Below are 16,660 nucleotides of genomic sequence, written 5' to 3' on the forward strand. Positions count from 1 at the left end.
TCCCTGTCCTTTTCCCTGAAAATAAAACCACTGTAGAGGCCAATACTTTATTTAACATGGTGTTTTAACTTTACATGAACAATGGACAAAATATACTTTCGAAAATGCCAAAATTTCTAAAATTATCACAAGCATGAAAGAATATACATTTCAAAGTGAATTTTCAAAGATTTATTTATTTGAGAGAGAGAGAGAATAAAGGGGAAAGGGAGAAAAAAATCTCAAGCAGACTCCATGCTGAGCACAAAGCACAACTCCGGGCTGAATCTCACAACCCTGAGGTCACACAAAATAGGTGAATTGTAAAAGCCAGATCAGTGGGAAATGAGGGGACTAAAATGTGAAACAAAGATAACATATTGAAAGACGATGTCTAGAGGCATCTAGCTGGCCTCTAGACAGTTGGAAGAGTCTATGACTTTTGATCTTGGGGAGGGGGTTCATGAGTTCAAGCCCCATGTTGGTTACAGAGATTACTGGAATTAAAAAACTTTTTAAAAAAGTTTTTGCCTGGGGGCACTTGGGTGGCTTAGTGGGTTAAGCCTCTGCCTTTGGCTCAGGTCATGGTCTCAGGGTCCTGGGATCCAGCCCTACATCGGGCTCTCTGCTCAGTAGGAAGCCTGCTTCCCCCTCTCTCTCTGCCTGCCTCTCTGCCTACTTGTGATCTGTCTCTCTCTGACAAACAAATATATCTTAAGAAAAAAAAGAAGTCTGAAGTAAGTATCCAAAAGGATGACTACATGAACAAAATTCTGGGAAACAGCAATTTCCTAATTCTGCTTCGTTTTATTGCAGATCTTTCAAACAACTCAAATTCCATGGGTGTGAACTAGTAACGGGGTGGGGGGGGGACCGAAGGAGCAAAGAGCAAGGACTGAGCATCTCTCTGTGACAGGTAACATACACAAGAGAGGGTCTCTATGTATTATCAAATGTAATCTTTAGAAAGAGCCTTGAAATGAGTATCTTCTGTGTTTTCGGGAGAAAACCCCTTCTCAGAGGAACTCAGTATCCTGCAGCAGAACAAGACTGGAATCAGGGTCCATCTGAGAGTAAACCCATGTCCTTTTTAGTCCCATTTAACCATCTAGCTGTTTGTAATATGGCAGAATTCACTCTGTTGGTTCCAGACAAAGCAGTCTTGAGATTGCTTCTGATTTCTTTCTTACTATGACTGCACCGTATTCACTTCATAGCCAAGGGCACTGAGCAAAGAACATTTCTAATTACATGTCTTGTTTACAAGTAATTTATTAATTAGCCCAGTGCTGGGCATACAATACATACATACTCCAAGATTAATCCTACAAATGTTCAAGGACATCCCTAGTTTTCAGTATATTTTGATTATCACCGTCACTCATTTAGGCCGCCAGTTTTGCGTCCGTCAAGGTAACAGACACTTGTTGGTAGACCTCCCTTTTCTTACCATCATGCTGTGACATCTCTAAGCTTTTTACCGCCAAGTGTTCTGAGCTGACTGCAAACGGAGGCAACTCCTTCCGGAACGAGAGCGCCATCGTAAGCATTATAACGGTATCAAGCTTCTTGGGACCGACTAGGTTCTGGGCCTCTCCTGATTCTATGCCACCTGAGGCAAGGCTCTTCCTATTTTCTCCTGCGTTAATACCAGGGAGAAACAATGATTTTGCGGGAGGCACGAGACTGTCGTTAAAAGAATCCAGAGAGGGAGCATGAAAAACAGTTGGCCTTGCGGGCCCGAAATCCCGAAGAGCTGCGGCTATTTCTAGGTTCCCGGGGCCGCCCGGACCCAGCCGCACAAAGGGCACCGGGCGGGAGCGCGGGTCGGTCCCGCGCCGCCGCCGCCTCCTGGTGCATCTCGGGAAGGGCTCCCGCCCGGGCCGCGCCACCGCGCCGGCCCGAGCGCCTTCGTATCCCTGGTCCTACCCCAGCGGCTCGCGCCCGGCCAGGCAAAGCGCCGAAGCCACTAGCCCGCGGCCGGCCCGAGCTGCCGCGAGTTCCCGGGAGGCTGCGCTCGGCTCCTCCGCCGCGGGGGTCTTTGTTCCCGTAGGCGTCCCCGCCCCACCTCTCCCGCCGCCAAACCTGTTGGCGGACTATCAACGGCTTGTCCTACTTGGAGATGGCCAGTCCGGGGCGCGCACGAGAGGGGCGGTGATAGAGGTAGCGAGGGTACCCCTGTGTCTGGCTAGGGGGGGAAAGGGAAGGAAACGCGTCGGGCCCGCCTCCTGCTATTATAGCTCGGAGGCGGGTGGCTCCCTCCAGCGCGGGCAACTCGCGCGGGCTCCGCAGGGCGCGCTGGCGGCGGCGGGGCGGGGCGCGGCGGGTCGGCCCGCGGGCTGCACGTGGTGGGGGCAGTTCTCCCGGCCCAACCCGGGAGAGCCACCGCTCTCAGGGGAAGGCGGGATGCTGCCCCGGCCCCGCTCTGAAGAGACGTTTTACTCGTGGGGGGGCCCCGGAACTTCAGGTCCGGAGGACAGGAAGGGAGGGTGCGGCCTGGCGCGAGCGTTTTCTGAGCGCGGGGACTTCGGAGTGGGAAGGCGCCGGGCGGGGGAAAGGCGGCGGGGTGCGGAGGGACCCATCCATGGGAGGTAACCGGTCGGCGGAGCGGGGAGGGGGAAGAGGGTTGATACGAACCTCTGTCGGCGGGCTGGAGCAAAGTGCAAGACAGGCATTGCAGAGAATGGCTGCCCTCGGGTGCCGCGGCCGGCCCCGGTGGTCCCAGACCCGACGGGGGGCGCGCAGGGACACACGTGGCCCGCAGCGCGCCGGGCTGTGTTTACATTCTGCAGCAGCTCCACGTTGTGCCGCCGTCGTCGCCTCCCATTGGCCAGCTCGCCAGCCGAAGCGGCGCTCCTCCCGCAGGGGCGGGCCCTCCCGGCCCTGGCGTCTTTTCCGACAGAATCGGGTTCCTTGAGGCCTTAGCGGGACCGCCACGGTGCGCCGCAGGATGGCCACTACCTCAGTACTCTATGCTCGCCCGTGACGCCTCCACCTGGCCGTAGGCCGGGACTGAGCCGCGGCCTGACGTGGACGGGACCTGGGAGTTGAGGGCGGGAGGGAAATTGAAAGTACTGGCGGGAGATGCGGAAGCAGAGCGGCCGGGAACCAATCCTCGGAGGAGGAGCCTCTGAGAGACTCCCTCCCGCCTCCGGGCCGCGCAGGCAGGTGAGGTGGAGAGCGGGTGAACGCGGACTGAGGGCCTGGGCAAGCTGGCCCCGGCCCCTCGGGGTGGGCGGGCGCGGACTGAGATCAGGGCGCGGCGCGCGGGCCTGCGGGGCGGGCGCGCGGGAGAGGGGAGCGCGCAGTCCGGAGGTGTCAGTGTGAGGCGCATGCGTGCGGGGCGGGCCCGGCCCGGCCTATATATTGGGTTGGCGCCGGCGCCAGCTGAGAGCGGAGCGGTAGCGGGTCCAGCGGTGAGAAGGTGCCGGGCGTAGGGCGGAGTGCGGGAGGAAAGAAAGCCCACGGGGCCGATTCTTCCCGCGGGCGGGAGCCTAGAGGAGGAAAAATGGGAAGGCTGAGAAATAGGCGGCTGGGGCGGATGGCTTCCCGCGTTGCGTCCCTGTCAGGATCTCTGGCAGGGAGCCGGGGAAGCGGCGGGGGTGGAAGACTGCCCCGAAGGGGGAGGCCACGGAAAATGCCCTCATTCTAGGGGCTTCTCTCGCCCACGCTCGTTAGGGGAGCTCTCCCGCGGGAGGGAGGATAGGGGTCTGGGTTCCCTTCACGGGGCGAAGAGCTCCCTGACCACCCCAGTTTCCCCTTTAACTCTCTTTCCTTTCACTCCCACCCCCATCTGGAGTCGGGGTCCCGGTGCCCCTTCAAGCAACAGGCAGGGCCCGGTGGGGCTGGGAAGGAGGGAACGGAGACTGAAGGACGTGACACAAGTCTCCGTTCCCTCCGCCCCCTGCTTCCCCGCCACCGCCGCTCTCCAAATTGGCGCGGAACCGGCTTCTCCACAGCGTTTCGCCTCCACAACCCCCTCTCTCTCCGGGACTCGTCCTGGATGGAAGGGGGGACGCGGGGGCGCTGCCCAAGCCCCCGTCGGGGTTCCGGGAGAGAGGATGGAGGGCGCAGAAATGACCCATTTGGGGGGAGACCTGCCTCCTTGCTGGGGTGCTTTGTAAATTCTTGAAGACACTCGCGTCCCGGCTGTCTATTCAACTGAGGAGACGCAGGCATGTGTCCAAAATGAATACCGTGAGATAACCATTGTAGTGCGTGAGACAGCATGGTCAAGTGGCTCAGGCCATCTCCTGAGGGACTTAGCCGAAACCCCTGAGTGAGCGTCTGATTGGCACTTGGGAGAATATGGGTGACAATATTTGACTCTCGTTTTTCCTGTCCCCTCCAGGGATTTCACACACTTGAAAGAAGAGAATGTCAAGACGCAGGTAACACTGTCTTGTAGACATGTTTAAAAATTCGCTGCTGCGCTTTAAACGCATGATTAAACTTTCTTTTAAAAATTTCACCGTAGTAGCCGTTTACAAGCTAAGCAACAGCCCCAGCCCAGCCAGACGGATTCCCCCCAGGAAGCCCAGATAATTCAGGCCAAGAGGAGAAAAACAGTTCAGGTGAGTTGAGAGAGAGAGGAGAGAGAAGAAATTCTTTGCTGGGACTTCAGGTTAATAATGGTCTTTTTTATTTTCCAGGATGTCAAAAAAAGAAAAGAGGAGGTCGCCAAGAAACAGCAGTACGAGATTAGGGTAATGCAGAACTGGGCTGGGTGGGCTTGGGGGAAACAAATGCAGGACAAATGATAAAACTGTTTTATTGCTATGCAATAGAAAGATACCTCTGACACTTTTACTTCGAATGCCCCTAGAGGTCAGCAGAAGGCCCCTATCTTTGGGTGGTTTTTACGTGCCTGAATCCTACTACAGCTGCAGATCAAGTTTGCCTTGAAGCAGCTGGTTCCTCTTTGTAAAACCCTCCCTCTTGGAATCGCCTGGTGCACCAGGGCCCGCCTAATCTGTCCAATGTACTGCTCTTTGTTCCCTCTCTGACTATAGTGGAGGGTCCTAATAGCTGTTCCTTGGGGCATAAATAGGATGGAAGTCACTGACAGACTGGCACATAGCCCTTTGCCACCTATTCTCCCTATGTGTGGTGCAGAAAACCCCAGAGACAATGGTTCTCTTTGAAACCAGCATTGGTTGGGGAGAGGGTCCTTTAAAAGCGATTTAAGTAATTGACATCAGTTGATTCCACTTTTAAGGTTTTGCTTTATAGTATTCTGAAGTATCAAAGACTTAACTGGCGTGGGGGGAGGGGCTTTTTATAAAACAAGGTGCCCTTACCACTATTGTAAAGAGGGAGAATTTCAGTTTTATGATCTTGAAAGTGATTATTAGTGTTTGACTACAGATGCATTTTGTTATTACTCCCTTCCCCAATATCTAATGCCTTGTATATTTCTAGAATTGTATTTTGTTCTCTAAAACATCCCCACCTGTTACACTTTATGTATGAAGATCCGTATGAACGGTGTCTTAATTCTAAAATATGAATGTCAACTGGATTGTCAGCAGTGGTTAACTAACAGTGGTGTTGGGGGAAACTATAGACGTTTAGAGATACTAGCTTCCATCCAAGACAAAAGCTGATTTTCTTTCGCACAAATTTTTGTTTTATATGACAGAACTGTTGGCCACCTGTATTATCTGGGGGGATCAGTCCTTGTATTATCATTGAAACACCCCACAAAGAAATAGGAACAAGTGACTTCTCCCGATTTACAAATTACAGATTTAAAAATCTTTTTATTAATCCTTCACCTTTGCCTGATTTAAGGTAAGAACATTTTTTATAATTTAATATCAAAGATTAAAACTACTTAGTATATTACACTATCTTGAATCCTATTTTGCCTTCATTAGAAGACCGAAAAACATCCAAAAACTGCTTTACTAATATTTATGCATGTACTGAGAATGGTGATGTTTGCAAAGGATATGGGTATTTAAAATACTGATTTTATGAAGTGCTTTTCATTTACTTGTTGAATACTCTAAGCCTCATTAGAGGCTTTTTAAATGAGGTTTGTCATTTTTCTAAATTTTAATAAGGAAGCACTTTAACAGGTATGACATTTTCATTTGATAGATCAACCCTATTTCTTACCAAGTTTAGAAATACCTATATTTTTTCTAGTTACTATGACTAAGAGGTACAGCTTATACAAAGCATGTAATGTAGTATATTTGGCTCTAATATACAAATTAATGGGCAGACATTTAAACTCACCATCCCTCCCCTTTATTATACTCTGTCCCAGTCACCACTTTAGGTGACTTTACTATTGATTTATTTGGAGATGACTGGAACTTGTCTCTACTGGGATTATATGCTTAAATATTTAAAATTTGCAGTGTTGCTCTTGAGAAAATATTATCTTAAATGGAAGCCTTTTAATTTATAAATGGGGGAAGCACTCTTGAAAGCCGTAGTCTAAGTTCTTGCTGTACAATTTCAGGCTTCTGCTTTTTTATGCTAAAGAAATGGTTTCTAAAAGTTAAAGTAGCAATTTTTTCCTAATTTACTTTAAGAGCTCCTCCTTCCAAGTTCTAACTCAAAGTTGTTTTTCAATACCTGAAGTTGACTCTTTGTACAACAGTTAGCTTGAATATTAAATAGGTCACATATTCTTTTCTCCCCTTCTATAGCTGGGGATGTTCAAAGGATGTTTGGCTAAACATGCTAAAAAAGGAGACCAGGTATGTTCATGACAAACATTTTGAAGTTCTGCATTCTGACTTGGAACCACAGATGAGGTCAATACTTCTAGACTGGCTTTTAGAGGTATGTTCCACCAATACAAATTTTCTTTATCTCCGTATAATGGAAAAGTATTTAGATGTGTATGTGCTTTCCATGTGCCCTTGCTATATTTTCAGTAGCCATCTTTTGGGGGATATATACTGCAGTTAACAGTACCAAAATGGAAAATGTCTGCTTTGTGAGAATAAAGTAACATAGCCACTGCATCCCATACAACCTAAACTTAATTCAGAACTCCTGGTGTCTGTGGGAATTGCTGTGTACCAGGCACTAGATGCTGAGGATAATCAAGATAAACAGAATATATACATAGTTGAAAAGGTTTTGAATTCTGCTATGCAAAGTGAAGAACCAGGACTAGGCTTCGGCCCTCAGAAGTCCTTTTTCTACATCACCAAAATCAAATTATGATTTGGAATCCTGATTTCTAGGTCCTAAATAATAAGGAGGCTTTGAATATCCGGAAGCACTAAGCCCTCTGGGCTTCATGTAGTTTCCCTTTATTACACACCTTTATTCCTTTTTGAAACACACTGTACCATTAATCTAAAGAAGTAACCGTGTTCTCCAAATCTCTAAAGATCTGTGACAGAATGTTCTGTTTAGGCCCATTCCTTTTCTCTGGATAATAATTCCAAGAGTCTCTAAAATTGAGAAAATTACTTGTGTAAATGACAAACTGATTTTTCTCCAGCCCCTGGATGTTTACTCTGTAGTTTCCCTGTGTTTGATAGGCTTTTCAGTGGAATAATACATGGCAGAGTAGATCTCAGAAGCTATCAGAAAAGTTTTTAAGATTATAAAACACTGTCCTTTTGAGTTAGGTTATCAGTTCTTATTCTGACTAGCAGGGGAGATATTTCAGTCATGTGGGTACAAGAAGGTGGCTGAATTTTTACTTTTGGAGTGCCTAGTGACCATGGAAGCAACCTAAGCACAATTATGTAGATTTTTTTTTCCTTTTTATGATTACGCTGACTTTATCCGGTAGTCACCCATCAAATTTATTGCTGTCTTCCCTTAAATAGGATTATATGCAAAACTATAGAATATAATCAATCCAGCAGTGTTAAACTCTAGTTTTTCTTAGTATATATCCTTTTAGTCTATGAATGCAAAGATGGTTCAATATTACCTTAACAGTTTAAAAGAGAAACATAAAGTGTCGATAGACTTGAAAGACATTTTTTGAAATTCAGTTTCTGTTCCTCATTTCAAAATATGTAATAAACTAAGAGTTCCTTACATAATTTACTAGAAACTCATGTACTTCCGTCCCTGTTTCCTCATCTTCAAAATGGCGATAAAGCTGCTACTTCCTGGAGTTCAGAATTTAAAGCTTTCCCTATACTAAGTATGGAAATGACAGATACTGTTTATTAACAATAGTGAAACATTAGGAAAGTTCCCATTACAGTAAGAAACAAGGGATGAGATCAAGACTTTGTCTATCACCAATGTTGTTCATTCAGTTGTCTTCTATAAAAATTCTTAGCCAACACAGTAAAACTTGAAAAAAATGAAGTTAAAAACACTGAAAAAAATGTTATTTTGTAGTTAAATGTCTACCTAGAACAGTGAAGAGAATCATTTCGAGCTGTTAAAATTATAAACTAAGCATGAAAATGTAACCACTTACCAGTAATAAACAATTAGGAAACTAATGGAAAAAAGTTCCCACTCACAGTCAGCAAAAGTATATCTGAGAATAAGTTCAGTCCATATGAAAAAAATACATATATAAAACTAGTAACAGTAGGGACACCTGGGTGCCACGGTCAGTTAAGCATCTGCCTTCGGCTCAGGTCATGTTCCCAGGGTCCTGGGATCAAGTTCTGTTTGCTCAGTGGGGAACCTGCTTCTTCCTCTGCCTGCCGCTCCCCCTGCTTGTGCTCTGACATATACATAAATAAAACCCTTAAATAACTTAAAAAAAAATCTAGTAAGTAAATGAGGATAGTAATAGATTCTTTTATCCTATATCCTAGTATATGTTAGTATCTGTATATAATTAGTACCCCCCTCCTTATCCCTGCCCAATCTTAGCTCTGGTATCCTAAGAAGCAATTTTGGTCTTGAAAGTATTCTAAAGACTGGTATTTTAGGTGAAACTTTCTAATTTGGAGAAATGCATAGAATATTTAAATGTTCGGATTCTTCTCTAGGTATGTGAAGTATACACACTTCATAGAGAAACATTTTACCTTGCGCAAGACTTTTTTGATAGATTTATGTTGACACAAAAGGATATAAATAAAAATATGCTTCAACTCATTGGAATTACCTCATTATTCATTGCTTCCAAACTGGAGGTGAGTTCTCAAGCTTTATCCATGATCATATATCTCACTTTTTTAAATCAACACATTAATAATCTCAGCAAATACAGCTTTTGACATTAACTCTATAGGAAAGCTGAATGGGTTTTTTCCCCCAGAACATTTTCTGGATATTACTGATTTGGATAGATAAATACAGTTCTCTTTGTTAGTATCTGAACCTATTATAAGCATCTGGTTTACTAGATTCTGGAAGCATCAAGGTGAAATATCCTATGGTTCATTCTGCTGGACAAAATACACCAAAAGTGTGGTCTGTATACATATACAGCACTTGCATTCAATAGAATGGCCTTTGAAAACTAACTGACCAATCAAATGAAATAAATACTATGCTGGGTTAAAATAATGGTCTATATATACTGAATGGTCTATATTCTGTTTTTGGGTGGTGTTGCCAGGATGGAAGGCAACCCTTTTTTGCCTGAGGTTTTCTTTCACATAATCTCGTTTTTCTTAATCCATTTTGGATATCATACTTTCTTCTGAAAGTTTTGAAAAACTTGTCATCATTTTGAGGGTAGGAGAGGGACTGTGAATCCGGCCTTAATCTAAGTGTGTTTTTCTTCCAAATTTGTCTTTTGAGCACCAAGAGCTATCTCCCAATTCTGACATATTTGGTAAATAATTTTGTGTTCGGTCTATCCTTACTGCGTGCTTCAGGTAGCTTCCTAGACTGAACTCTTGATTTTTAACCTGTTCTCATCTGTAGCAGGCCTCTTTTCTACTCTGATCATTTTGTTTTTCTCTGGGCTGTTAAGACAGACCTGTCAGCCAAACTGCATAACGTATTTCTTGATGTACCACACCTTTATAAAGGAACTGTTTTCAGTAGTTTCTAGACCTTGTTGAAGTGTCTTGTTTTGGTGTGGCCAATATAAATAAGCAATCTTTAAAAAAACCTGGCTTTTTGTTTTTTAACAAGTATTTTAAGATACTCTAGTTTATTAATTGAAATTCAAGATCAAGTCTATGAAAAGAAGTGTCAGTGTAGTTGGCTGATTTAGACTCCTACATCTGTGAAAAATCTTGTTACTAAGACACATAATCACTTTATGAAGCTGTCCTTAAAAATGAAGCCTGTATGTGGTTTCTATATAACCTTTTGTTTTAATCTCAGTCTCAACTGTGCTTAATTTTTAAAAAATCCACTTTAAAGGAAATATATGCTCCTAAACTACAAGAGTTTGCTTATGTTACTGATGGTGCCTGCAGTGAAGAGGATATCTTAAGAATGGAACTTATTATATTAAAGGTAATAAATTTGTCTATTTTGCTATTTACTAAGTTAGTAGTTACTACTGAATCTGAAAGACCACAATGTAAATAGTGAAAACAGGTTTCACTCAGCATTAGGATCCAGTTCAAAGAGGTTAATGTATCAAAATACTGACAATAGTATATAGACAGAATGGAATTTACATAACCTGTAGATTCTTCTTTTTCTGTGTCTTTGTTTCTATTGAGAATATATTATTTTCTTAATTTTAAAGTTAAGGAAAACACTTTGAAAAGTATAATTAACATAGCCTAATTCATTTGTGTATACAAATGAATTTCAACAATTCAAATCTTAATTCTTATATTTTATTCTGATAATTCAAATCTTAGTTCTGATACTGCCCCCCCTTTCTTCCAGTAGACACAGAATGAAAATTATTTCATTGTCTTTTTTCTTTCTATATGCAAAAAAGGACTATTAACAAGCGGGAGAAGAGAAGCATAAAGGTGTTTAATCAGGCCCTGAATTAAAGTAAACGCTGAATGTTAGCAACTAGAAAGTATGTTATTAAATTTGAACACCCTGAGTTTATATATAGGAAACACCAGAAAACAAGGACTTTTTATAGATTATCTAAACTATATTTATTATAAATTATAAATTTGTATTTTGTAAATTATGTTTACAATCTATTCATATTCGTAGCTCTGTTAAATATCAGCTTACCAGAAAGATGCCATTCTAACAATAACCTTATTCACATTCAGGCTTGAAGCACACTATAAGGAGTAGGTAAAGAGGAGATGGAGTTTTCTGTAACACTGTTCTCACCTAATTATTTTAGACTGCTTGTAAATGGTAAAGTCCTAGGGCTTCATGGAGGAGAGGATATCATAAATCGGGATTTGTCTTTCTTGTTCTAAACTTTTAAATTTGACAAGAAGCCATCAAAGATCATGAAAAGATCTACATGGAATTAGCTCTGCTCACTGAATACAATTTTACAAAGGCAGTTTCAATAAATAATAATAGATGTGGAAGACCAGGGGCGCTGCAAGAAATAAGAGGATGAATGAATACCGGACCTAGTAAGCTTTTTAAAGAAAGACAACTAGAGAATTATAAAGGGGCCTCTATTAGTAGACTGTAAAATATAAGCATCTTTACATCCTGAGGTACCTATAAATATTTTTAATAAAAATAAGGGTCAATAAAATTCCTAGGAAGAAATAAACCTAAAGCATAAAGTTTTTAAATGACTAATAAAGTAGCTATGTATTATAGTGTATACATATCTACATTTATTAACAGGTATTTTAATTCCATTAACAGGCTTTAAAATGGGAACTCTGTCCTGTAACAGTCATCTCCTGGCTAAATCTCTTCCTCCAAGTTGATGCTCTTAAGGATGCTCCTAAAGTTCTTCTACCTCAGTATTCTCAGGAAAAGTTCATTCAAATAGCTCAGGTATTTTCAATGAATATATGCTAATGTTTATTATAGCTATTCAGTGCATTTAAAGTCTTAACTAAGTTATATAATAAAAAGCATAATGAATTAAATCCACTCCTTAATTGACAAGAACAAAACTGATGCATGAAATTCTGTTCCCGATATTTATATTGCTTAGTAATTCTAGAAAACAAACTTTTTAAACTTAAGAGTTTAAATGTATTATGAATACTTTTCATTCTTTGAGTTCAAAGTAGAGTTAAATACCTCTTTTTGATATATAAAATGGAAAAAGACATTTAGCCAGTTGTCTTTAGTTTGATGTGAAATTATTCTGCATGATTATCTTATTCTTATTTGAATACAAAGAGTACCTACTTTGTACTTTAGAATTAAGATTTTTTTTTTTAAAGATTTATTATTTATTTGACAGATCACAAGTAGGCAGAGAGGCAGGCAGAGAGAGAGGAGGAAGCAGGCTCCCTGCTGAGCAGAGAGCCCGATGCGGGGCTTGATCCCAGGACCCTGGGATCATGACCTGAGCCAAAGGCAGAGGCGTTAACCCACTGAGCCACCCAGGCGCCCCTAGAATTAAGATTTTTTTTTAAAATTAGGTTCAAATTATGCTTTCCTAGGCCAGCGTAACAAATGTTCTTTCCTGCCTGCTTCTCCTAAGTATCTTAAAGGCCACTGTAACTGTTCTGTGTTTTAATTCTATGTAGGATATGAAAAGCTTAAATATGGAATTGAAGGAACTGTGGTATACTGGGATGGGTTTTAAATAACCTAGGGTGAAACTTAGTTTTATTTTAAATCTAGTCAACACAATTATGAACACGAACACTGAAATACCAGTAAAATATGAGAATTGGTTCATTTTATAACATTTTGTAACAAACGAGAACAAACATTTGATAAACTGGTAATTACTGTATCTGTATTGTTTATTTCTAAGTCTTCTGCTCAGTTTATTCCACAGCACAGGTATTCACCTTAGGCCTCTGAAATCTAGCCGTTTTACACCATTCTTCTCCATTATACCGCCTTTTAAATAATCTGTTTAGACTACAGTGAAGCAGATATAGGGGAACACGTTTCTAAAGGATCATTCTTAAAATGTGGCTTTCCTGGGCGCCTGGGTGGTTCAGTGGGTTAAGCCGCTGCCTTCGGCTCGGGTCATGATCTCAGGGTCCTGGGATCGAGTCCCGCATCGGGCTCTCTGATCAGCAGGAAGCCTGCTTCCCTCTCTCTCTCTGCCTGCCTCTCCGTCTACTTGTGGTTTCTCTCTGTCAAATAAATAAATAAATAAATAAAAGTAGCTTTCCTGATTTAAAGTCCTCCAGTAATTTCAGTAATCAGAACTAGAATTCTTAAGGACCTTTTATGATCTAACCTAGGCTAATCTATGATCTAATCTATCCCTCTCCAGCTACTGCCCCCCCCCTTTAAGTAAGGAATGAAGGAAAGGAATTCCTTTGTTCTGAACTAGGAGTTCTAAGGGCAAGGAATACTTTCTCATTTGTCTCATTTCTCATTTGCAAATGCTGTTCCCTATATGTAAAATACACCTTCCAATCTTCTTAGCTATCTTGTTTTTTTAAGATTTAAGCAGCACAGGGACACCTGGGTGGCTCAGTCTTAAGCGTCTGCCTTTGGCTCAGGTCATGATCCCAAGGTCCTGGGATCAAGCCTTGCATCAGGCTCCCTGCTCTTCGGGAGGCCTGTTCTCCCTCTCCCACTCCCTATGCTTGTATTCCCTCTCTCTCTCTTTCTCTCTCTGAAATAAATAAAATCTTTAAAAAAAAAAAAAAAAGGATTTAAACAGTACAAGTCTTCCCCACCCTGGATTAGGTGCCCCTCCTACTATTACACAGCACACCACATCCTAACAATCCTTGTCTGTTAACTTCCTAACTCAAGCCACCACCCTCAAGGAAATTACCTTTGGATCCCTTAGTTTAGCAATTCTTGGCATATGGATCCACATCATAAGTACTCTAAAATTGTACCTGACTGATCTTTAGTAGCAACATGTATCACTCATCCTTTCTCCTCTTAAATATGTGTACTTTTGCTTTTCCCTTGGTTAGCTTTTAGATCTGTGTATTCTAGCCATCGATTCATTAGAGTTCCAGTACAGAATATTGGCTGCCGCTGCCTTATGCCACTTTACCTCTATTGAAGTGGTGAAGAAAGCCTCAGGTAAGGCACTGTATTTTGTTATCTTCTTACATGTTTACAACTAAATATTAAAGGGGCTTTTATCAACTTTAGCTTCCTATTAAAATGGAAGAAAATTAGTTTAGCCATTATGTTCCCTTTTGCTAGAAGTACTTTCTAATTGTCAATATATATCCATAAACAAAAAGATCAAATGTAAATTACATCCATTTCAAGTTAGTCAACTTGGATAAAGCTCTAAGAGTTCTTTGGGTTGACAATTTGTTTCATATATAGAAGGTACTGATTAAGAAGCTCTAAGTCTCGGTGGCTCAGTTGGTTAAATGTCCAACTCTTGGTTTTGGCTCAGGTTTTGGGGATCGAATCCTGTTTTTGGTTCTGCACTCTGGGGAGTCTGTTCCTCTGCCCCTCCCTATACCCTTCTCCCTGCTCGAGTACTCTCAAATGAATACATCCTTTAAAAGAAAAAAAGGCTCTAAGTTGAATGGTCACATTATTAAAAGGCCAAAATCAGGGCATCTGGATAGCTCGTGGGTTAAGTGTCTGACTCTTGATTTCAGCTCAGGTTATGATCTTGGGTCATGGGATCGAGCCCCATGGTGGGCTCCACACTCTTTGTGGAGTCTGTCCTCTCCCTCTGCTGCTAACATGTGTTCTTTAATAAATAAGTTTAAAAAAATAAAAGGCCAGAATCAAGTTCCAACAAGTTAAAGCAGTTTAGCACTCTCAAACTATGTTTAAAGACAGTTTCTGATGGAACCTTCACATTTTCCTAAACTTTCCTCTGTCTAGGTTTGGAATGGGACAACATATCTGAATGTGTAGACTGGATGGTGCCTTTTGTCAGCGTAGTAAAAAGTACTAGCCCCGTGAAGCTGAAGATTTTCAAGAAAATTTCTATGGAAGATAGACACAATATCCAGACACATACGAATTATCTGGCTATGTTGGTATGTTTCTTGTGGGGCTTCTGGGTTTTATCTAGTAAGTCACTGAAACTGATAGTAAGGATACTAGAGATACTTTAGGGCAATGGTTTAGCTACTAGGGGCTAGAAAGTTCTTATGGGCACACTAATGTCACAGCAAGATTTGTGGAGTGTCTCAAGATCAATGCCAGTATTCCAGATAAGAGTTTTTAAAAATACAGCTGTAGGCAGTTCAAAACGTTGTATCTCTAAAACGTGATTAGTCATGCTTGCAAAGACAGAAACCTACATGAGGCCTAAGTAGTCTCAAGTTAATACCCAAAAAATCTGGGTTTTGTTTTACTGTCAGTGCTTACCTGTTAATCTCTGCATGATTTCTTCACATGTACAGGATGAAGTAAATTATGTAAACACTTTCAGAAAGGGTGGGCAGTTGTCACCAGTGTGCAGTGGAGGTATTATGACACCACCGAAGAGCACTGAGAAACCACCAGGAAAACACTAAAGAAGTGAACTGGCAAACAAGTTGGAATTGAGTATTGGGTAGAATTTCATAGAACTGAACTACTAAAGTTTTCAGGAAAGTAGTGCTATGACTGTCCTAGCCAATTCAGAAGTTTCACTGCCATTCTTTGATTTTAAGAAAAAACACTTAAAATTGGCATTAAGGAAGAAATTCCTAGGTTAGCTGTTTAAACAGCTGGACTTGTTTACAAAGATGACTTCATTCCCAGCATGACTGGATAGAAGCCAGCCACAATTTATGCCGTAAGAATTTTTTTGATCCAGTGTTACTATGTTTATCTTGATAAATTAAGAATTTTATCATTGGAGTTTTAGACTAGACAAGTGCTACCTTAAAGGGGACACGAGTAATACAATACTTTGAATCTAGTTTCTAGATTCACAAAATTCATATTCTTGACTAGTGCAATTTGGTTTCTGAAAATAAAATTTAAACTTGTTTACAAAAGTTTAGTTTTATAATAAGGTGACTAATTTATCTATAGCTGCTGTAGCAAGCTATTATAAAACTTGAATTTTTACAAATGAACTTTAATCTGTTTTTTAACTGATACATTTGCCTTGCCATAACATTTTTTAACCAATAAGGCTTAGATGAACATGGTGTTTAAACTGTGCTCTAAAAAGGGGGAATACCAAAGAAATTTTAAATAAGATAAATGTTGTAGCTCCTACTTTGGGCTTTGACACAGAGGTTGCTTTATAATAACTTTTTGTACATCACAATTTAAGTGAAGAAGTACCCTTTCAACCTATTTATATGAGAAAGTCACTTTACTAACTCCAAGATATCCCTAAGGACTTTTTCTTAATTTAGTGTGACTAAGACTATTTATGTTTGCAAAATTATTAAGGTCCTTTTTAAATTCCTACATTATGAGTTAAGGACAGTGTCAAAGTGATAAAGCTTAACACTTGACTTAAACTTCTTTTCATAAGGCAGAAAAGTAGTAAATGTATACTGACTGCTAGATTATTTATTGAAAACAAACAAAAAAACCTGACATAAGAACTTGCTGTATATAGACTAGCTACTTATACATATTTTAGTTTTTTAAAAAAATGAAATTTCAGCCTCAAGAGGGAGTCTAAGTAGAAAACAAATTATACTAAGTTGCTGGTTTATTCTGTTACTGGACATGTGAATCTCTTCCTTTGAAGAAATTATAAATTTAAGCTATGGTTATGGTATGAAGTCTTCTGTATAGTTTTTAAATTTTTTCAGTATTGTCTGAAAAGAAAACACCACTAAAT

The 16,660-nt window shown here is 41.4% G+C and overlaps 1 protein-coding gene across 3 annotated transcripts; it reads left to right on the forward strand.

Moving 5' to 3' along the window:
• The first annotated feature begins 3,057 nt into the window (after window positions 1–3,057).
• CCNE2 (cyclin E2) lies at window positions 3,058–16,654 on the forward strand. Of its 3 annotated transcripts, none has more exons than XM_044245270.1 (12): window positions 3,058–3,147; window positions 4,331–4,370; window positions 4,457–4,553; window positions 4,632–4,685; window positions 5,621–5,772; window positions 6,645–6,780; window positions 8,925–9,071; window positions 10,258–10,353; window positions 11,653–11,787; window positions 13,863–13,974; window positions 14,746–14,903; window positions 15,273–16,654. In XM_044245270.1, the coding sequence occupies exons 2-12, from the start codon at window positions 4,357–4,359 to the stop codon at window positions 15,384–15,386; spliced, it is 1,215 nt and encodes a 404-aa protein (XP_044101205.1). In that variant the 5' UTR covers window positions 3,058–3,147; window positions 4,331–4,356; the 3' UTR covers window positions 15,387–16,654. The 3 variants fall into 3 exon arrangements, with proteins under 3 accessions (XP_044101205.1, XP_044101206.1, XP_044101207.1); XM_044245271.1 differs by lacking the exon at window positions 3,058–3,147 and adding an exon at window positions 3,360–3,395; XM_044245272.1 differs by lacking the exon at window positions 3,058–3,147 and adding an exon at window positions 3,376–3,403.
• Window positions 16,655–16,660: the final 6 nt, after the last annotated feature.

Source organism: Neovison vison, chromosome 4 (assembly GCF_020171115.1).
Source record: "Neovison vison isolate M4711 chromosome 4, ASM_NN_V1, whole genome shotgun sequence".
Taxonomy (NCBI): Eukaryota; Metazoa; Chordata; class Mammalia; order Carnivora; family Mustelidae; genus Neogale; species Neogale vison.